The 22,628-nt window shown below is 38.5% G+C and overlaps 1 protein-coding gene across 17 annotated transcripts in view; it reads left to right on the top strand.

The window, feature by feature from the left end:
• The window catches only part of ttn.2 (titin, tandem duplicate 2), a 181,850-nt gene that overhangs the window by 11,868 nt on the left and 147,354 nt on the right, over window positions 1–22,628 (top strand). For all 17 annotated transcript variants that reach the window (XM_053680786.1, XM_053680799.1, XM_053680798.1 and 14 more), the window contains 28 exons: window positions 107–365; window positions 518–563; window positions 652–870; window positions 953–1,095; window positions 1,800–1,972; window positions 2,050–2,280; window positions 2,452–2,690; window positions 3,282–3,523; window positions 5,597–5,761; window positions 5,840–6,008; window positions 6,134–7,830; window positions 7,926–8,207; window positions 8,358–8,624; window positions 8,740–9,012; window positions 9,515–9,778; window positions 9,946–10,206; window positions 10,315–10,575; window positions 10,668–10,931; window positions 11,016–11,276; window positions 11,353–11,613; window positions 12,088–12,348; window positions 12,443–12,584; window positions 12,691–12,859; window positions 12,992–13,223; window positions 14,697–14,981; window positions 15,200–15,325; window positions 15,454–15,642; window positions 20,890–20,937. In XM_053680786.1, the coding sequence (XP_053536761.1) occupies window positions 107–365; window positions 518–563; window positions 652–870; window positions 953–1,095; window positions 1,800–1,972; window positions 2,050–2,280; window positions 2,452–2,690; window positions 3,282–3,523; window positions 5,597–5,761; window positions 5,840–6,008; window positions 6,134–7,830; window positions 7,926–8,207; window positions 8,358–8,624; window positions 8,740–9,012; window positions 9,515–9,778; window positions 9,946–10,206; window positions 10,315–10,575; window positions 10,668–10,931; window positions 11,016–11,276; window positions 11,353–11,613; window positions 12,088–12,348; window positions 12,443–12,584; window positions 12,691–12,859; window positions 12,992–13,223; window positions 14,697–14,981; window positions 15,200–15,325; window positions 15,454–15,642; window positions 20,890–20,937 (7,429 nt within the window). The remainder of the gene's footprint in view (window positions 1–106; window positions 366–517; window positions 564–651; window positions 871–952; window positions 1,096–1,799; window positions 1,973–2,049; window positions 2,281–2,451; window positions 2,691–3,281; window positions 3,524–5,596; window positions 5,762–5,839; window positions 6,009–6,133; window positions 7,831–7,925; window positions 8,208–8,357; window positions 8,625–8,739; window positions 9,013–9,514; window positions 9,779–9,945; window positions 10,207–10,314; window positions 10,576–10,667; window positions 10,932–11,015; window positions 11,277–11,352; window positions 11,614–12,087; window positions 12,349–12,442; window positions 12,585–12,690; window positions 12,860–12,991; window positions 13,224–14,696; window positions 14,982–15,199; window positions 15,326–15,453; window positions 15,643–20,889; window positions 20,938–22,628) is intronic.

Here is a 22,628-nt window from a genome sequence, read left to right as displayed (position 1 = left end):
TAAAATAACATATTTATTGGCAGCGTCTATGTATTGGTGTATATTATATGGTCTTAATCTTTAGGAGAGTTGGTTATGAAGATTTTCTTTGTGTTCTGTTATTTAGGGCTTGAAGAACCTGACTGTTACTGAGGGAGAGTCTGTGACTCTGGAGTGCCAGATCTCAGGCCACCCCACACCGGGCATTATATGGTTCAGAGAGGACTACAGGATTGAGAGCTCCATTGACTTCCAGATCACATATGAGCAAGGATATGCACGTTTAGTGATCCGTGAGGCTTTTGCTGAGGATAGTGGACGTTTCACTTGTACTGCTACAAATGAGGCTGGAACTATCAGCACCTCCTGCTACCTGCTTGTTAAAGGTTTCCTTCATTATATTTTAAATGAAACCTTTTTTTTTTTTTTTCCCCGCTATTTTCTTTATCACTGTAATCTAGTTAGACTCTAGGATTCAAATTAAATATTGTTCTTTTAGATCAAAAACATCTCATCTCACTACAATTTCCATTTTCAGTGTCCGAGGAGATCGAGACCCGAGCAGAGATTACTATGGAGAAACAGTAAGTAACAAAATCCTACTACACTTCATATAATGATTAATATAAACACTTCATGAACATTTAAAACCCGTAATGGCAATTATTTTAGGGCTGTTTTTCAAACGAAAGAAGTGGCTACGTCCGAAGTCAGAGTTGTCTCTGAGACCGTGGAAGCTGGACCAGCTGCAGCTCCGTTCTTTGTGAGGAAGCTAGTTTCACAGAAACTTGTGGAAGGTGGCAGTATTGTGTTTGTTTGCCAGATTGGAGGCAGCCCAAAACCTCACATCTACTGGAAGAAGAATGGTGTCCTGCTCACATCAGGATACAGGTATTTGCAAGTCACAACACCTAAAACAATCAGTTTATATAGAGTAGAAATGCAAATTTATAGCTATATTCCTAATCTTTAGATATCGCATAAGTTACAATAAGGACACAGGAGAATGCAAATTGGAAATCTCCATGACATTTGCTGATGATGCTGGAGAATATACTGTCTCTGCCAAGAACCAGCATGGAGAGGTATCTACCTCTGCAAGACTTCTTGAGGAAGGTCAGTAATTGACAAAAATTCATTATGTAAGAAATAAAACACCATGGGGGAGTACTGTTATAGAAAAATAATAAATGACAGGGTGGTGTGATGTATTGATTATTTTACAATAACAGCACATCCCACAGTCCTCTTATACCACAGCACATTGCCAATGATTACAATATATGTTTTTTAATCTGTTTATAGTTATAGCAGCCATAAATAGTCACTCCCATGCCAGCCTCTCTTTGTTTCCTCTCTCGTGAAGATAATAAAACAAAAACAAAACAATGCACCTTGTTACTGAGAAATCAACTGCAACGCTCTCTATCCTCAAGACTTTCCTGTATTGGAAAACTTAAACCTTGACCCTGAGACTCCTACTAATTTGTGACATACATATCTCTTTACAGAACACGCCACCATATCAGCAATTACACGAGTTTTGTTTGTTTGTTTGCTTGTTTTATATATCCATTTATGTTGAGTAGCTGCCCTAAATGTCTCTGTGTAAGTAGTTACTGTAGAACTTGTATTAGATGTCTTAGAATGATCACATTAATGTACATAAGCCTTATGCGCTAGAACTTTCTGACCAATCAGAATCGAGCATTCACCAGTGCTGTGGTATAAATCGTTATTAATTGTGTTAATAATATTGAAATGACAGAAACCCTTTGAAACAGATGAATACATTCTTACATGAATGTGTCATTTTACAGAGGAATATGAAGCTTATATGAAAACGCTGGATGTGACATACAAAACAGAAGTGACCACTACAGTGGTTCAAGAGCCCAAGGTGGCGGACGTGCCCCCTGTGTTCATAAGTGAACACGAAATGCAGAGAAGGATGGCTCAACAAGCACACATGATGACATTCATATCAGAGAGGGTAAAGATGATTTAAACATCATAATAATTCATGCATGTTTATAACAGCAAAAACTAATTAGTCTGTTTTATGATCAGGAATTCCAAATCTCTGCTATTGAGCAGAAAATCATTCAAGAGATTGAGGTCAGGATCCTAAAGATTACATATCGTGAACTGGTGATTGAGGATGGAGAAGAAATGCTGTTGAGTGCAGCTGAGCATGAGGCAATAGCATCCTCTTTCAGCACACCTGTCAAAAGCTACAGAATCATGGAGGGAATGGGTGTGACATTCCACTGCAAAATGGAAGGAAATCCCTTGCCAAAGGTACTGAATAATAAATAATAATGCTTAGCACCAACAACAATTACACAATCAGTCAAATGAGTAGATTTTAGCTTGCTTTCACTCTCTGTTAGCCATAATAGATTTGTGTGTGTAAGACATTGCCTTATATAATATATTATAAACACTGACATCCACTATCCCCTCTAATAGATTGCCTGGTATAAAGATGGCAAGCGCATCATGCATGGAGGCCGTTATCAGATGGAGGTTCTTCAGGATGGTAGAGCCACTCTGCGTCTTCCTGTGGTGCTGCCAGAAGATGAGGGAGTTTACACAGCATTAGCTAGTAACATGAAGGGTAATGCTGTCAGCTCTGGAAAACTCTATGTGGAATCCACAGCTGCTGCTCAGCCTTTTTATCCTCAGACAGAAGCAATGAGGAGAGTACAGTAAGTTGTTCTTCTTGTAACCTGGGAACTGATGGCATGATGTGCTTATTATAATACGTTACCATTTCTATAGTAACATCAATTTCACTAGGACTTACTGTATATGGCAGAAGATTAAAGCTGATGTTTAGAAAGAAAAATGTTTAAACATTGATATGGTCAGGTTTTCCATAAGGAGATTCATAAAGAGATCAACATTCATGGAAGGAGTCTCCAGTATCAGTATTTGCACAAATAAGTGATAACAAGAACGAAGTTCTTTTGTGGACATTTCAAAACATTAAATATAACTATAAATAGATAAAATGTATTATAAAAGAAGAATAAAATCTTTGGGACATTTTGGGACACTTAAATACATATGGTATATCAACTTTGTGGTAACAGTAACTCTACTTCACGTATGGCCACATGACACGACCCATTTGTTGATTAGTTTCCTATAACAGAATGCCCAACTGAATGCGTTTTATTCCTTACTTACATTGGCTGCCGCATGGTGAATTTAAATCAAATAAATAATATAATATGCATTTATAAATAGGCATCCACAACATTTTTTTTTCTGAATTTTGTTCATTCATATTGCAGGTCTGAATCCCCCATGTCTGCACGCTCCATTAGCCTCTCCCCTGGACGTTCCCCAGCACGTTCTGTTAGCCGTTCTCCTGCTCGCAGACTGGATGAGACAGATGAGACCCAGCTGGAAAGGCTTTACAAACCTGTGTTTGTCATGAAACCATCATCTTTCAGGTGTGCTGAAGGGCAGACTGCAAGATTTGATTTGAAAGTTGTTGGAAGGCCCATGCCCGACACTTTCTGGTTCCATAATGGTAAGTAAAGTGATATATGTTGCATATTTTATATATATTGTATGTGATTTTCCTGAAAACTGAGTCCACCATTCAGGGGATGCTACTCTGACACTAGTCATTTTTTTGTTTATACAAGCACATAGTGGGTCATAAGACTCATGCTTATTGTTCTTGTTTTTTAATCAACATTTTATACTATACCACATCTACTTGGAGATACAGTCGTGTGAAAAAATAAGTAACACCCCATAGAAATTGTTGTTTTTTTTGACACATTTGGACAAGCAAACATTTGATAATCTTTGAAACAGTGCCTATTATAATATTATACTTGAACACAACCACAAGGAAAATTAGCTTTTTCAATCATTTATTTAACGGAAATATCAATAGACATGATATTTTTCTGTGGAAAACGTAAGTACTCCCTTGGCCTCAGAAGCTAGTATTGCCCTCTTTAGCAGAAATAACTACTTCCAGGCATTTTACATAATTGTCCACCAGGCTTGCTGGAATGTTTGACCACTCTTCCATGCAATATTGTTTCAGTTGCAAGATGTTTGAGGGATTTCTTGCATGTATTGCCTGTTTCAAATCCTCCCACAGCATTTCAATGGGATTCTAATCCGGGCTTTGACTAGACCATTTCTATAACCCTCCATTTCTTCTTTCTGAGTCATTCCTTGGTCGATTTGCTCGTGTGCTTAGGATCATTATCTTGTTGAAAGGTTCACTTTCGATTCAACTTCAACTTTCAGACAGATGGCCTCACATATCTTCAAGCACTCTTTGATATGATGCAGATTTCATAGTTGAATCACTGAATGCAATCTGTCCAGTCCATGAGGCAGCAAAGCAACACCAGACCATAACATTTCCACCACCGTGCTTCACAGTTGGTATTAGGTGCTTCTCCTGAAAAGCAGTCTTTGGTCTGCACCAAACATGTCTGCTTTTACTGTGGCCAAACAACTCTATCTTTGATTCATCTGTCCAGAGCACATTATTCCAAAAGGCCTGTTCTTTCCCTATATGATCATTGGCAAACTGTAGTCTTGCAAAGGCTTTTTCCTGGCTCGCCTCCCATGCAGGTCAAATTTGTGCAGTCTCTTTCTGATTGTAGACACTTGACACCAACAGTTAAAAATCTTACTAGAAGATACCGTGATGAAATTTTGGGGTTCTTGGGGACTTCTTTTTGCATCAGATGGTCTGCTCTTGAATTTGTCGGGACAGTCCTGGGACAGTCCTTTTGAAATCTGTGCAGTTTATAGATTATTTTCCTTACAGTGGAATGATGCATTTCAAATCATTTAGAGATCTTTTTAAGTCTCTTTCCCGACTCATAGGCATCCACAACTTTTTTTTTTTCTGAAGGCCTTACAGAACTCTTTAGATCTTGGCATATTGACATCACACAACAGCAAAGGGAACACCAGATCCTAGATATGAGAGGGGTATACGTAAGGTTCCATTTGCCCTACCTTAGCAGGTTCTAATCCATGGATTTGAAGGTATGATGTAAATGTAGAGGTATACTTACTTTTTCCATGTGGCTGATCTGTTTTTTTTTTTGTTGTTGTTCATTTTAATTGTGAAACTGACTAAAAAATGTAAATTTTATGTCATTTGATAGTGTATCAAATTTATTAATAGGCACGGTTTCAAAGATGATAAAATGTTTGCTTGTCCAAATATGTTAAAAATGCCAACAATTTCCATAGGGGTGTACTCATTTTTTCACACGACTGTAGATGTTTGGCATTTTTGGCTTGATCATAATATCATTATCAGTTTTTTTTTAAAACATATTTTTAACCAACAGTGTATGAGAGTTACCTTATGTACACTAATGACTGTCAGTCACCTCCTCACCAGCCAGTCTTATTTTTTAGTAAGACAAATATGCACCTTGTCATATTCCCTACCTAAATGCTAAACCCTCAATGCTGAAGACTTTACCATGTTGGCAAACCAACTTGGGAAATTTAAATAAATATTTAAAATTGTGTAATTATGAGGAGCAGGGACAATATAAAACAAACATGATAATGTGGACTTCATTATGCTTCATTAATGTCTTTAATAAAGGCCAACAAGTGGTGAATGACTACACCCACAAGATTGTGGTAAAGGAGGATGGAACGCAGTCAATGATTGTGGTTCCTGCTATGCCTCATGACTCTGGAGAATGGACAGTTGTTGCTCAGAATAGGGCCGGAAAAACTACTGTTTCTATGACTCTAACTGTAGAAGGTAATTTTCCACCTTTTTCCCAAGCTAGCTTATACCATTAAATCATCATGCAGACTAACATTGATCTGTATTTAATAGCTAAGGAAAACTTGATTAGACCACAGTTCATCGAAAAGCTAAAGAATGTCAGTGTCAAGGAAGGAACCTTGGTTGAGTTGGCTGTCAAAGCCATTGGAAATCCACTCCCTGACATTGTCTGGTTGAAAAACAGTGACATCGTCTCTCCTCATAAGTACCCAAACATTAAGTGAGTATTCTGCATTAAAATGTTATGATGAAGAAAACTTATTCAGTATAGTTTATTATTATCTTTACAGTTTAAAAAAAGAATACTTACAAATATTGAGATGCTGAAATGCTATAATTTTTCAGGATTGAGGGAACCAAGGGGGAAGCACATTTCAAAATCCCCCAAACTACTGGTTCTGATAGTGCATGGTACACAGCTACTGCAATCAATAAAGCTGGACGGGATACCACGCGCTGCCGTGTCAACGTTGAGGTGGAGTTCACTGAACCTGTACCAGAAAGAAGACTCATTATTCCTAAGGGAACTTACAAAGCTAAGGAAATTGCTTCACCAGAGTTGGAGCCGCTGCATCTCCGCTATGGTCAGGAACAATGGGAGGAGGGTGACCTTTACGACAAGGAGAAGCAGCAGAAGCCTCACTTCAAAAAGAAATTGACCTCAGTAAGACTCAAGCGTTTTGGTCTTGTACATTTTGACTGCAGACTCACCCCTATTGGCGATCCCACAATGGTTGTTGAGTGGCTGCATGATGGCAAGCCCCTGGAAGCTGCTAACAGGTTACGCATGATTAATGAGTTTGGTTACTGCAGTCTGGACTATGAAGTTGCATATTCCAGAGACAGTGGTGTCATCACATGCAGAGCTACCAACAAATTTGGTGTTGACCAGACCTCAGCCACCCTGATTGTGAAAGATGAGAAGGGTCTTGTTGAGGAAAGTCAGTTGCCTGAGAGTAGGAGGGGACCGAGATTAGATGAATTAGAGCGCATTGCTCATGAGGGAGCTCCTGCTGGAGTTACTGCAGATGAAATCGCTGAAAAAACTAAGCCTGAGATTGTCCTCCTTCCAGAGCCCATTAGAGTACTGGAGGGGGAAACTGCTAAATTCCGTTGCAGAGTAACTGGATACCCAACCCCAAAAGTCAACTGGTACCTGAATGGACAGCTTATTCGCAAGAGCAAAAGATTCAGGTTACTGTTTGATGGCATTCACTACCTTGAGATTGTGGACTGCAAGTCTTATGATTCAGGAGATGTCAAAGTATTGGCAGAAAACCCTGAGGGCACTGCAGAAAACACTGTGAAGCTAGAGATCAAACAGAAGGAGGATTTCAGGTCAATCCTGCGACGTGCTCCTGAGATTAAGGCTCCAGAAGGTCCTGGTCCTGAGCATGGCAGAGTATCTTTTGATGTTGTGAAGGTGGATAAACCTGCTGAGACCACACAAGCCAAAGAGGTTGTCAAGCTAAGGAGGGCTGAGAGAGTTATTCATGAGAAGTCTACAGAAGAGACAGAGGAATTAAGAAGCAAATTCAAACGCAGAACTGAAGAAGGCTACTATGAGGCCATTTCCTCAGTGGAGTTTAAATCTCGCAAGAAAGATGAGTCCTATGAAGATATGCTGAGGAAAAGAAAGGAGGAGCTTCTGCACTGGACTAAGGAGATAACTGAAGCTGAGAAGAAGAAGATGGAAGAGGAAGGCAAACTTACCATTCCTACCATCAAGCCTGAGAAAATAACTCTTTCCCCCAGCATGGAGGCACCGAAGATCTTGGAACGTATTCAGAGCCAGACTGTCACCCTGGGTGATGAAGTACGCTTCCGTTGCAGAGTTATTGGTAAACCAGATCCAGAATGCCAATGGTTCAAGAATGGAATCTTGCTGGAAAAATCAGACCGAATTTATTGGTACTGGCCTGAGGACCATGTCTGTGAACTGGTTGTTAGAGATGTCTCAGCTGAAGACTCAGCTAGCATTATGGTAAAAGCCATTAACATTGCAGGAGAGACTTCAAGCCATGCCTTCTTGCTGGTGCAAGGTATGTATCACGATTAAGATTTCTACAGTATACTCTACTATATTGAAACTTTATTTGTAAAATAAAATAATATTCGTTTTTCTGTTGTTCTTTAGCCAAGCAAGTTATAACCTTCACACAACAAATAGAGGATTTATATGCCAAAGAAAAGGACAACATGGTAACCTTTGAATGTGAGACAAACGAGCCTTTTATCAAGGTGAAATGGATGAAAAACAATGCTGAGATATTCTCTGGGGATAAATACAGGATGCACTCTGACAGAAAAGTGCATTTCCTATCTGTCCTGGTTATCAACATGGATGATGATGCTGAATACACTTGTGCTGTTGTTGAGGATGACCACATAAGAACATCAGCCAGACTTCATGTTGAAGGTTTGCATAATGACTATGTATATGTTCCACTTTTTTGTTACTCTATCATATTCTTATTAACATTCACAGAGGGTGTAATGGCATGTGGAGTACCTTGTGTGTTGAATAGAAAATGTCTATTTGTTAACTTAATTATGGTGTATTGTGCAGGTGCACCACTTGAAATTGTGAAGAATTTGGAAAGTATTGAAGTACCAGAGTCATATTCAGGGGAGTTTGAGTGTGAACTGTCCCGTGAGGATTCTGAAGGCATCTGGTACTTTGAAAACAAAGAGATCACCCAAGGCACAAAGTATGTTATGTTTTCTCGCCGTGGAAGACACAGCCTGTGTGTCAAGGATGTCAAGAAAGAGGACCAAGGCAAATACACTTTCAAAGTGGGTGATCTAAAGACAAGTGCTTCTCTGAAGATGAAATGTAAGTTAATGTATATGATATACCTTATCATTTTATCTGTGCATACTCTGCATATCTGATATCTTGTGGAAATGTGATGTGTTATGGTCTTACATCATATCTCTTCTTCCTACAGTGCGCCCAATTACACTGATGCAAGGCCTTTCTGACTTAACCGTCTGTGAAGGTGATATTGCTCAGCTGGAGGTGCGATTCTCTCAGGAGAATGTGGAGGGAACTTGGGTAAAGAATGGTGTACCCATCTCTGCTACTGATAGGATTCATATTGTTATTGACAAACTGGTACACAAACTCCTTATTGAAAACGCCACCAAAGATGATGCTGGAATGTACACCTTCAATGTTTCTTCTCATCTCATTTCCACATCAGGAAAGCTAACTGTTCAAAGTAAGGTTCTGCCGGCACACTTTCCAGTTATTTTTTCTATTTGAATTTTATTTTTCTCACTGGGTGCTTCTCTTTAAAATTTTTTTTTTTTTTTTGCACTCCCTCATTTCCTTCAGTTGCTTCCTTTCCTTGTTCCTTAGTGCCTTCCTCTAAGGAAAAATGCAAGGAAAAGAAACATGGACAGGCGGGGTGTAGAACAAACATATTTGTCAAATGAGAAATGCTTACTCACTCAAGTGTCACTTTAAAGTGGCTTTTGTGAATTCCTTTAGCAAAATCCTCGCTCAGTCAAAAATTATTTCAAAGTGACTTCCAATTATTGACGACATTTCCCAGCTGTATTAACTGTTTAACAGATCTGCCTATACAGAAGTACTGAAGTGTGTACAACTTAGGAAACAAGGGGACATCATTTAGAGTTTGAGAAGCATCCATTTTGTAGGTTTAAATTTCCAGCTTAATTTTACATTCCTTAATGCTTAATCTCCTTTCTTAATTTCAGCTATTAGTATTGTAACACCTCTAAAGGATGTTAGCACAATTGAAGGCACGAAGGCTGTGCTAGAAGCCAAAATTTCAGCTTCTGATGTGAGCTCAGTGAAATGGTACCATAATGACAAGCTTGTGACTGCTAGTGACAGAATCCAGGTTGTGGCTAAGGGCTCCAAACAACGACTAGTACTGAACCGGGCATATGCTTCTGATGAAGGACGGTATAAACTGGTTGTTGGCAGAGTTGATTCATCATGCAAGCTAACTGTTGAGAGTAAGTATTTTCTTTCAGTATACGATGGATATGCTCATGAATAACCTAGTACAGAGCAATGCTCTATAAGCTTCAGTGCTTATAAAAAGTCTTCAAAATAGACAATTGCAATAACACCATTATGGAACTAGTTTTGTGGATTTAACTGTCCTTATTACTTCATTCAGAGATCAGTATCGTAAAGCACACGGAGGACCGTGTGTGCACTGAGACCCAGAATGTCACATTTGAGGTTGAGCTCTCTCACCCTGGCATTGATGCTCTCTGGACTTTTAAGAGTCAACTTCTGAAGGCTGGTCCCAAGTACAAAATTGAATCTAAGGGCACAAAGTATAGTCTCACTGTTCTCAATGCCATGAAAGATGAGGAAGGCCCTTATGTGTTTTCAGCTGGTGAAAAGACTTCAAGCGCCACACTTACAGTATCAGGTGAAACATTGTTATACTTCAGTTCAATCTGACCAACATCTATTTACTCAGAAATTTATATAGAGGTTTACTCATGCAATAAAGTCATGCTCTATTCCTCTCCACTAGGTGGTGCCATAAACAAACCGCTACAGGATGTAACTGTTGCAGAGTCCCAGACAGCTGTGTTGGAGTGCGAAGTTGCCAGCTCATCTGCTGAGGGAAAATGGCTTAAGGATGGACAACATGTTGACTTCAATGATAATGTCAGGAGTGAACATATCGGTGCTGTAAGACGACTTGTCATTGTCATCTCAAGACCTCAAGATATTGGAGAGTACACATACCAGGTGGCAAACTCTAAGACCTCAGCTAACCTGAGAGTTGAAGGTATATTCTTTTTATTTTATGAAGTCCCAACTTACAACATGATCATATATTAAACACATTGACTTACTAATTACATTCCTACGTTGTAACAGCTGTAAAGGTCAAGAAGACACTAAAGAACCAAACTGTCACTGAGACGCAAGAGGCCGTGTTCAGTATTGAACTCACTCATTTGGACGTGAAAGGGTCCCAATGGATCAAGAACGGAGTTGAAATTCTTCCGAGTGACAAATATGAAATCACAGTAGACGGCATGGTTCACACCCTGAAGATTAAGAATTGTAACACTCAGGATGAATCAGTTTATGGATTCAAACTCGGAAAACTCAATGCTAACGCAAGACTCATTGTTGAGAGTAAGTTCTAAAATGAATTTGACTTTATCATGAACACGATGGATAAGAACCTGTCGTTTTGATCACTCTTTAATTATTTTTCAGCAATTAAAATTGTGAAGAAGCCAAAAGATGTGACTTCCCTGCTAAATTCTACTGCTTCCTTTGAGTTAAGCATATCCCATGATAATGTTCCTGTTAAATGGATGTTCAAAAACCAAGAGCTTCAGCCAAGTGCAAATATCCAAATCCTTTCAGAGAGGAAAGCTCACAAGCTGGTCATTTCCAATGTTGAAGAAAACATGGAAGGAGAATACACAGCTATATTGGGACATGTGCAGTGCAGTGCATTTTTACATGTTGAGTGTAAGTATATTACCCGCATGTGTTTTTCATGCATTTAATCTAAGTACATGTCTAATTTGTCGCATTCTTTTTTCAGCCTTGAGGGTTACAAAGCCCATGAAGGATATTGAGATTCCAGAGACTCAGGTGGCCACATTCGAATGTGAAGTTTCGCATTTTAATGTCCCGTCCACCTGGCTGAAAAATGGAGTTGAGATTGAAATGAGTGAGAAGTTCAGAATAGTGGTGCAGGGCAAGCTCCACCAACTGAAGATCATGAACACCAGCAGAGATGATACTGCAGAGTACACATTTGTCTGTGGAAATGACCGAGTCTCAGCCACACTGACTGTTAGCCGTAAGTTTTCTCACATCTCCAAGCAGGTGTTCCTCTTCCCAGTGATATGGCAGAATTCAGTTCGATTCTGAGCTCAGGTTACTGTCTATGTGGAGTTTTGCATGTTCTCTCTGTTTGTGTGGGTTTCCTCAAGGTTTTAAGGTTTACTCCCACATCCTAAAAACCAGTAGGTGGATTGGCTACTCTAAATTAGCCCTAGGTGTGAATGTCCTGCTATGGACTGGCATCCCATGCAGGGTAAATTGCCACCTTACTCTCACCCTGACCAGGATAAAGTGAGAAGATGAATGAATGAATGAATGAATGAATGAGAGCATCCTCCATAAATCATAACATATTAAAATAAATGATAACATTATAAATTAGAGAAATCCAATTGTAAACAGGTTCCAGGAAGAATCAAGAGATAATCAAGAATACAAAATAACCCACAGAATTTATAAGTACAGTAAAAGTTTCCTTTTCCTTTTAAAGCTTTACTCATCACCTCCATGCTCAAAGACCTTAATGCTCAAGAGAAGGACACCATTACATTTGAAGTGACTGTTAATTATGAGGGCATCACCTACAAATGGCTGAAGAATGGTGTAGAGATTAGATCCACTGACAGATGCCAGACTCGTTCGAGACAGCTTACTCACTCTCTCACTATCCGCAATGTGCACTTTGGGGATAGTGCAGAGTACACGTTTGCGGCAGGATCTGCTCAGACATCAGCAAAGCTGTTCGTTGAGGGTTCGTCGAAGTTCATACTTAATCTTTACAGTGTTTTTATATGCAAGTCTGCATTGTAGACATCTAACTTGGTCATCTTTTTTCCGTTCTCTAGCTCGTGTGATTGAGTTTACAAAACACATAAAAGATATCAAGGTGACCGAGAAGAAAAAGGCCATCTTTGAATGTGAGCTCTCCGAGCCCAACGTTCAAGTCACATGGATGAAAAATGGGCAGGAACTTGAGATATCCGAAAGGTTCGTTTATAATAACTCTTACTAAGCAGAGTTTTAAGTAATTTGATATTACTGTTTATTTTATTGAGTCTAGTATTCTGATTCAGTTTTGTATTAATCCCTACAGGTTCAAGGTTTCAACAGAAAAATACATTCAGCGTTTAATGATACAGACTGTTCGCATGTCTGATGCTGGTGAATACTCAGTGGTTGCTGGGTCAAGCATATCCAAGGCTCAGCTCACAGTAGAGGGCAAAGATGTCCGCATTACTGAACCTGTTGAGAAAGAAATAACGGTATTTATTCATGCACAAATACTGATATTTTGTGACCAGAATTGTGATGTTGTCAAAAAACATGGTCACTGTCATAACTATTAGCTCACTATAAATGCTTTTTTTCTTTTCTTTTCTTTTCTTTTCTTTCAGGTGCTTGAGAAGCAGAGAGCTACATTGGAATTTGAAGTCAACGAGGATGACATCGATGGACGCTGGCTCAGAAATGGTGTTGAAATTCAGTTCACACTTGATAAGCGTTATAACTATGTGACCATTAGAAAAATTCATCGCTTGACAATCACTGAAACCTGGAGGAGTGATGCTGGAGAATACACTTTCATTGCTGGGAAGAACAGGAGTGTGGTGACACTACATGTCAACAGTAAGTGTTGTTTTTGTGTTCCAAACATTTAATTTAATGTATATAATCAGTTAACTGTACCCTACCCTGACTTAGCAAAAGAACCCCCAATATCATGATTTTTCTTTTTCTTTTTATAATTGTAATTTCCCATCTCTACATTAAGGGAAGTTTAAATACAAATTAATAACTACTTCATCCAAACTTTAATGTGTTTTGTCTGCAACCCAACTCCATATACTTTTAGCATTTGATTTACTGTACAGCGGATATTCAATAAAACATTTTTGATTGCGGTATTCACCCCACTGGGTCAGTACTTCATAGAACCACCTTTGTATGTCTTTTGGGTATATGTCTCTATCAGCTTGAGGTCTGAGGTTTGATTAAGCCATTCTGACACCTTCAGGTTCTTGGTTTTGAACCACTCCAGTTTAGCTTTGGCAGTATGCTAAATCCTGACCAGTTTCCTAGTCCCTGCTGATGAAAAGCATGCTCACAGAACGATGCTACAACCACCATGCTTCACTGTGGAGATGCTGTTGTCAGGGTGATGAGCAATATTGGGTTTCTTCTTTGGTCTCATTAGACCAGAGAAACAATTTCTGAATCTCCAACATGCATTTTTCCAAACTCCATATGGGATTTTATCTGACTTTTTTTTTTCTATAATGGTTTTCTTCTTGCTGCTCTTACCTAAATCCCAGCTCTGTGGCATATCCAGGTTATGGTTCTCCCATGTGAACTGTGGATCTGCCCAGATGGTTCTTTTTTAGAACCATTTCACAACTTTGTTCCAGACTTGTTTCGATAGCTCCTATTTCTTCATGATGTTGTTGGTTTAGGTATATCCTTTAGCAAACTCTGTTCCTTCCAGGAACAAGTGTAATCATATTGAGATGATTTGACACTATAATTTTATATGGGTGGACTACAGTTAGCTAGTTATGTGACTTTTTATAGCAACTGGCTGCACCAGAACTAGTTTCACATCAATTAGGGAATACAAATATAAACTTTTAAAGTTTTTTTGTAAATAATTTTGCAAACTATATTGATTTTTACCCTCAATTCAGAAATATGTGTTATGTGTAGATTCACGACATATAATTGCAATTAAGTCAATAGGTAGATAAATTTACATACCAGCTCTGTTGCATTTGAGTTGCATCTAAACCATAGCTATTTTTATTTGACCATATTTGAAGAAACCTCTGCACATATGGCTGTAGGGTTGCAGGAAGTGGACAAACCCAGAGTAAATATGAGCAAAGAAGGCTATGAACAATTGTCTTTATTGTTTAACCTTTTGATCTTTTGTTTAAAAAATTCACAAAAATACTCTGATCAAAATACTATATTCTGCATTCATATATACACACACACACACACACACACACACATATATATATATATATATAATGGACAAAGATGTTATATTTTACAATGTGTGAGTTTGCTCCTTCACCTTAAACTTTATTCTCTTTTTCTCAGTTCCCGAGCCTCCTCAGATCATCAGGCATATGGAGCCTTTGTCTGTTGAGGCTGGCAAACCTGCACGCTTCTCTGTGGAAGTGACTGGCATCCCTCAGCCCCAGGTCTCCTGGTATAAGAACTCTCAGGTATTATCTCCTGGATTCAAGTGCAAGTTACTGAGAGAGGCAAATGAACACACTCTGCTGCTCATTGAAGTCTTCCCAGAGGATGCAGCTCTGTACAAATGTGAGGCGAGAAATGACTATGGGGAGGCCACAAGCTCGGCTTCGCTGAACGTTGAAGGTAAATATTGAAATAAGTTTAAGATGTGCATCAAATGAATACTAAATCAATTTGGAAAATTCTTCATTAAAAAAAAAAAAATTCAGAAAATAAAAATGCAGTATGAAGATACATACAATATCCAGAAACAGGCTTAAAGCTTAATTGATATCCACAAAAACTCACATAGTTCTATTTTTCTCTTATTAATATTAATGCATTTCCACGTTTTCACATAGTTCCAGAGGTTGTGTCACCTGACACTGGTGCACCTTTATCCCCACCTGTGATTATATCTCCAATACAACACATCTCTGCCACTGAAGGAGGATCTGCCAGATTTCAGTGTCGGGTGTCTGGAGAAGGTAAGCATGTGTAACATGCCAACAGACTGTCCGACTACCTCGGCTCATGTACCATGTGCACACAAAAGATGATAAAGTCAATAAAGCAATTGTTTAATTTTTTTTCTGTTTGCTGATGTTCTCTTTAGATCTGACGATTACCTGGTTCTGCAAAGACAAAGAGATCAAACAGTCAAACTTCTTCAGAATGTCTCAGTTTGACGACAACTGTCAGCTGGAGATCGCCCGAGTTTATCCAGAGGATGAGGGAGAGTACACCTGTGTTGCACGCAATTCTGCTGGAATGGTTTCTTGCTCTGGAGTACTTAGACTGGAGGGTGAGTTTAACAATCTTCTTAATAGCAAGTTTATTTGATTGCAATCATTCATCTGCTATTGAATGTGATGGGAATTCTAACAAACAATTATTTGCATTTTGGAAATGTTACTGGTGCATTGGTTTACATTATTTACTTATGGTCATTTAGCTCTAGCACACATATTGGACCTGTATTGGACACATTTCTCAAGACCTGAGATATCTTAATTTTGTAAAATGTTTGGTATATATAATGCCTGAAGACACATCAATGCCTTCTCACAGGGAAAACACAAATTACTGACATAACATCTCAGGAATCTCAGTGGCATGCCTTGTCCAGTCTCTCTACAAGCATTAAGAGCATACAGAAGGAGCCAGTTGGTCAGAAGCCCGCTTTTACCCAACCTCTTGTAAGCTGCACTGTGCCTCATGGGGAAGTGGCCAGATTTTATGCTTGTGTCTCTGGCATCCCAAAACCAGAGATAAGTTGGTTTCACGGCCAGGAACCTGTAAAGTCAAACAAAAATACTGTCTTTCATTTTGATGAAATGACAAGCACTGCCACATTAATCATAGTTGATGCTTTCTCTGAACATGCTGGACAGTACACTTGCAAAGCAACCAATTCTGCTGGAGAGGCTGTTTGTACAGCAACCCTTACAGTAACCACAGAAGGTAATACCCTTAAGATTAGATTGTTATCTTCAAATAATGCACCATGATTAACTGTAAGTGCACATTTTTCCTCAACTGAAGCCTGTCACTGATTGTCCACGATGAGACTTTTCAGTCACTCTTACTAACTGCACAAAATTAAACATTTTAAATAGGATAAAGCTCGTGGTTGTCATTAGTAAAGGCTACTTGGCAAAATGATGTTTGTAAGGTGTGAGCCGCTCTTCTTATTTAGTACTGTTGCAAACTGTACTGTAGTTCCACCAGTTAGCATTACTTTAGCATTATTGTCTGCCTAACATATTCCTTTGTATTGCTCAGATGAAACCCCTAAGGATCACGCTAATGAGAATATATCAAGGTCTGAAAAAGCTCTTACAAAAACAGCCAGTCTTCAAACACAAAGGTTTGATGAATTAAAACCTACTCCACAAGAAGGGCCTGTGAATATCCAACAAGATCAGGTTCTGCCAGGTGATAGTTTGATTTGGGCTAAAACCATACCCGAGAGCTCTTCACCAAAATCTATTATCAGCAATGTGGAGATCCAGCAACTGTCCAGTCCATCTGGAAAGCCACATGAGAGAATGACTGATTCCTGTAAAATCAGTTTGCCAGACCCCACAGTACTTACTGAAGTTGGAAACATACTAGTAACAAGAAATCAATCACAAGATTTGGAAGTCCATGAAGATCAAAAGCTATCAAATAATTCCCTTCTCACTGGAACCCCACCTGAGAAATCTTCTTGGTCAGAAGATATAGATGTTCAGCAATCACCTTTTGGAAGGTTAAGCAAGAAGAATGCTACTAAAGTTCATAAAGATTTCACAATGCCAACCACCCCTACTTATAGTGATGTTACAGACATGACTTTATCAAGAGACCAACATGTATCTGTAGAACCAAACCAAAACCTCTCGGACAGTCCTCTTGTCTATAAAAAACAGTGTGAGACATCTTTATTTTCAAAAGCTGATGCACAAGGTGGTAGTGTTACAGAATCATCAGACTCTTTTAGAAAGTCAAGTAAGAGCATTATTTCTGGTAGTCATGAAGAATCTGATCTCACTACAGTTACTAAAACATTGGATATATATTTAAATCAGTCACAGATTTTACTTGACCAAGCACAAACACGGCAATCTCCCAAGTTTTCTACAAAAGTATCTACATCTGCTGCAGAACGTACTGAGAAACTTAAGCCATGTTTTGAAGAACCTGGTATATCCACAACCTGTATAGAGAGGATATCCGTACCAAAATGTACTGATGTCCCTGTGTTAACAGGAAGAATCAACCCTCAATTGGCCAAAGCTGAACTAGAAGCAGAAGGTAAAGACACTACCAAAAGTTCAAACGAATCTTTTATGAGGGCATTCACTCTTAAAGGAAAGGGTGAGTTTTGCAATGAAACCACGGAGAACCTTTTGATAAGCTTGGATGACAATAATCAAACACCACATGAAGATTCACTGGAGGCTCAACAAGATCAAGAACTACCAAGTAACACTTTGGCATTTGAATTCTCCTCTGAGAGAGTAGCAAAAGCAATTGTAAGAGGTGTTGATATTCAGCAAAAATCAATCTCTTCCAGAAAACCAAGTGAGAGAATTACTGACCCTCTTCAAATGACTTTACCTGACCCTACTCTATATACTAAGGACAAAGATACACTTTTAACAGTAGACCAACCTCAAGGTCTGGAGGTCCAGCAAGATCAAATGCTACCAAGTGATTCTTTAATCTTTGAAACACCATTTGAGAAATCGTCCATTGTAAGAGGTGTTGACATTCGGAAACCATTAACTCTGTCTCACAGGTCAAGTAAAAACATTGCTATTGACACTCATGAAGATGTCAGCTTCCCAAAGGTCACTGCTCTTACTCATGTTACAGGCATACTTTCAGCACAGGACCAAGCACAACTGGTTGAGGAGGTTAATCAAGATCAGAGCCTGCAACATTTTCTTATTGCAGATGTAAAAGGTGACAAAGCTCAAAGCATTATGATTGGTTCTCATGATGAAGACCCTTTATCTGGTCCCAGCACTACAAAATTTCCTACATTCTCAGCAGAAAGTACTGCAATTAAGCCAGTTTTGGACAAAACTGCCATAAGCATCTGTACAAGATCTAAAAAGATGGTATCCTTACCAACAAGTCCTGATAATGCCCTTGTACAAAGTGAAAATACCAAATGTCAAATGACAGAAGCTCAAATAGAAGCTGGAGATATTGATGGTACAAAAAGTTCAGATAATGTTGTCACAAAGACCAGTCTGCAAACTCAAGTCTTAATTGACCATAAACATATTTTACATGAATATCTACTGGAAGGCCAACATGATCAGAACCTGCCAAGTAATGCTGCCCGTTTTGAATTCACACCCGAGAGAACTTCAGTGACTAGTGTTGAACTCCAACGGCGATCAATCGTTTCTCATCAGCCAAGTGTGAGACTTACTTGCTCTCCTGAAATCACATTACCTGACTCACATATAGTTTCACATGTAGTTTCTGAGAGCTCAGAATTTACAAAAAAGCCCAGTCTGCAAACTCAAAGGTTTGGTTACCATAAACACACAGGGCATGACTATCCACTAAAGAATGAACAAGATCAGCAACAGCCAAGTAATGCTCCTTTTCTTGAACTCACAGATGAGATCCCTTCAGGCATCCAGTCAGAATCAGATGTAATAGGTGTTGATGTTCAGCAAAAATCAGCCCCATCTGGAAAGCCAAGTGAAAAAAATGAGGGTTATTTTGAAGTCACTTCACCAGACTCCACTGTACATACAATGGCCACAGGCATAACTCTTTCAAGAGACCAACACATTTTGGAAAAGCCACCAAGTGATTCTCTTCTCTTTGAAAAAACACTTGAGAAATCGTCTGTTATATGGACAAAATCAGATGTAAGTGAGTCTGAGATTCAGCAACCATCCATGTCTTCCCAAAAGCCAAATGAGAGCATTATTGACCATCATAAAGTCAGATTTCAAAACTCCATTCTACTCACAGAGGATTTATCCAGAGACCAATCACATGTACCTTTGGAAGACAAACAAGTTCAAATTCTGCCAAGTGATATCTTTGTCTCTGAAACAATGATGTATGATGGCTCTTCATTGATGGGGTCACAATCAGTTGAAGTGCAACAGCCATCAGCCCTCTCTGAAGGGACCAGCTCTCATAAAGAAGCCACTTTACCTGATTCCACAATATCACAAAACAAAAAGGAAAGTATGGAGTGTACTATTCTATCTCAAGATATGCAAATCAAGTACCCATATCCCGCAGTTACACTTTACCCTGGTACCTCCCCAGACTTCCCAGAAATATCCGATACATCTTCAAAGTCTTTACAATCTACAAACACTGTACAGTGCACAGTACAGTCTCCAACAATCCTTCTTACATCACCAAGTGCTGAGGGTGAAGAACCTGCTTCTGAGGAATCCTCTGTGAGCCAATGTCAACCTGTGACCCAGAGATTAAATAATTTCAATGTTAAAACAAATGAAGTGGCCAAATTAGTCTGCTGTATTAATCCTCAGACACTTTCCAATGCTGTGTGGTATCATAATGATAAAAGACTAGCCACTACAGAAAGAATCAAATTTGAACAAAGTGGAAGTATTTTATCACTCTTGATATGCGATATCCAACCAGAGGACCAGGGGATTTACAGCTGTGTGGTAATAAATAAAGATGGCAAGACCCAGAGAACATCTGCACATCTCAACATTGAAGGTGGATATTTACCATGTCATCTCCCCATCCCAAATCACCACTCAAAAAATATTCATATCATTCCATGCCATTTTGTAATTATGTCCAACCTTTCTTTGATGATCTTTCTGAGTTTGACTCTCACACCTCTGTGTATACATCTTGACTTTTATTCTAGATTTAAATGTGTTTATTCAAGACTTCAAAATCACAGATTGCCTTTCTTATCTTAGCCTCATTACTTCATTTCAACCTCCAACCCATTTCTCTTAATTCTTTTGCTAAACTGTCACCATCTTTGGATGATCTTATGAGGGTCCCTTAAAGGAAAATACTCTTTGTAAAACACCTGTTCAACACAAACTATTGACCACTCAAGAGGACTTCTTAAAAGGTTTAAGTGCAAAAGAAACAAGCCCAAATCATTACACTGTCCTCATTCGTATCAAAGAAGCTGAACATGCTATAGCACCACGTTGTTGAAGCCACCAAGGTCGTAAAATTGTCACAGAGTTTGTTACATTTGTAGTGTCACAAGGTGGTTTTGTAGGCTGCTTAAACCTGGAAAGTGTTTGTGCACAATTAGTGATGTTTTATACCTGCAAATTAGCAGGGCGAAGCTGTGTGCAGTACTTACCTTTTAGTGTCAGCTTGGCAGATGCATGCTGTTTGTCTCGTTCATTTTTTTTTTCTCATTTTTCATCAGTTTGTAGTCATTTGTTTCAGTCGTGCCAAACAGATATAGACTGTAGATTTACGTTGAGAATCTGCAATGGAATATCCCTTTCCAGATTCTTGTGTCTTGATGTTCTTAATTTCTAACATTTCTTTCCCCAAAATTATTGCTTTACAGTTACCAAACAGGAGGATATTGAAAGAAAAATTGAAGAAGTCGTCAAAGGTAAGATTTTGCTACATAATCATCTTTTAATTAATGTTGTTTTTCTCTTTTTTTGGGTAGAATACAGTGTTGAATGGAATATATTCAACAGTACTATTTGGTGATGATTGTAAACTGCATGGATCCTTTTGATTAGAACACTTTCATATCTTACTTTCCTGATCTCCATGTTTGACCTCATGATTTTTTAAGATAGCAAGCAGTTTGACTGATAAAATGCTTGCTGTACAGCATTTTGGGAAATGTAGGGTTTTGCATCTGTTTATGACTCTTAAACAGCATGAAGAAAAAAGAAAAAAAAAAGGATATGTGGGATATGTTTCTTCTAAGTATGCCAGACGACAGGAAATAATTCTTTTAAAAGATATGGAAGTAGCCACATCTTTTAATAGCTTCTTATGTTTCCTGCATCTGGAACTTTAAACTGAAATATTTCTTAGACTGGCTTGCAGATAGCGGTATGTGATTAATGTTGTTTGCTTCTTAAATAACATGGTTATACCTCTAAACTATATTAGTTCGAATAAACGCCTTCTAATACAAATATAGACCTGCCTTAACAATTTATTATCTTTTTATGTAATAGAGAACAATTTTTCTCTAAATGTTTTCATCCGTCATTCTAAGGATTAGAAAGGGCGTTTATTCATCTTTCTGCAAGTCAGGTAAGGAATATTTTAGGATATATTCAGGTCCATTTATGATATAAGCTTATTTCAGAAAATCAGTTATATTTGGATATTTTAATGCTTTGAAAAGAAATTTATGCCTTGAAGAAGGACACAGAAGAAGGAACAAAACACCAGGCCATTTTCGAGTCAGAATCTTTAATAAAGAATCGAGTCTTGCGTTTATTCGAACAAATATGGTGAGTGAATTTGTTTTTTATGTCTTTTATTTTTTTTGGCTTTGTGTTCTTGATGCATGTGTTTTAATATTTCCATTAATATTATATCACATTTAAAATACATTTCAGTTATTTTAGCAAGCTGGGTATTTCTGCTGAAATTTTTCTCCCTTCTCTTACAGAATTGTTTTATAATGAAGGAACCGAATGCTCCGAAAAAGAAAGACAGCCACATGGTGCTGTACCAGATCCTGAAGAAGTTTTAGATGTTGGTTTAATAACAGAGCATGGGACTGAAAATATTAAGCCCTCTATCATTAAAAAGCTAAAATATCGATCTGTTTTGGAGGGGGAGATCACTACTTTTAGATGCAAACTAGTTGCTAGACCACCTCCCACAATATTATGGTTTCATAATAACAAGCAAATTCAAAAGGAGCACCATCGTAAAATACAATCAGTGAGTAAAATGCATGTGCATTTAACAATCTTAACCATCAATAACATTAAAGATAAAGATTCAGGGAGCTATAAAGTAATGGCCTTTAACACAGAGGGATCTGCAGAGTCCACAGCATCACTGCTTGTGTCTTTAAGGGAGGAGCAAGAGGCAAACAGTTTCAGTCTTTCAAGACGTTCAGACAGGTCCTGTTCAAGCTTAGATTCTCTTGTTGATCAAACAAAAGAAAGAAAGTTTCGAGTGGATCTAAGATGTGTTGGATCACCATTTGATAAAACAACTAAAGCACAATCAAGGGGGCATCACAGACATAAGAGTTCTTTATTCCGCACAATGTATTTTAGGACTTCATCTCCATCAAGAGCCCCTGAAAAAGACAGCAAG

The sequence above is a fragment of the Ictalurus punctatus genome, chromosome 6 (assembly GCF_001660625.3).
Source record: "Ictalurus punctatus breed USDA103 chromosome 6, Coco_2.0, whole genome shotgun sequence".
Lineage (NCBI taxonomy): Eukaryota > Metazoa > Chordata > Actinopteri > Siluriformes > Ictaluridae > Ictalurus > Ictalurus punctatus.
This window is presented reverse-complemented; position numbering and strand designations above follow the sequence as displayed.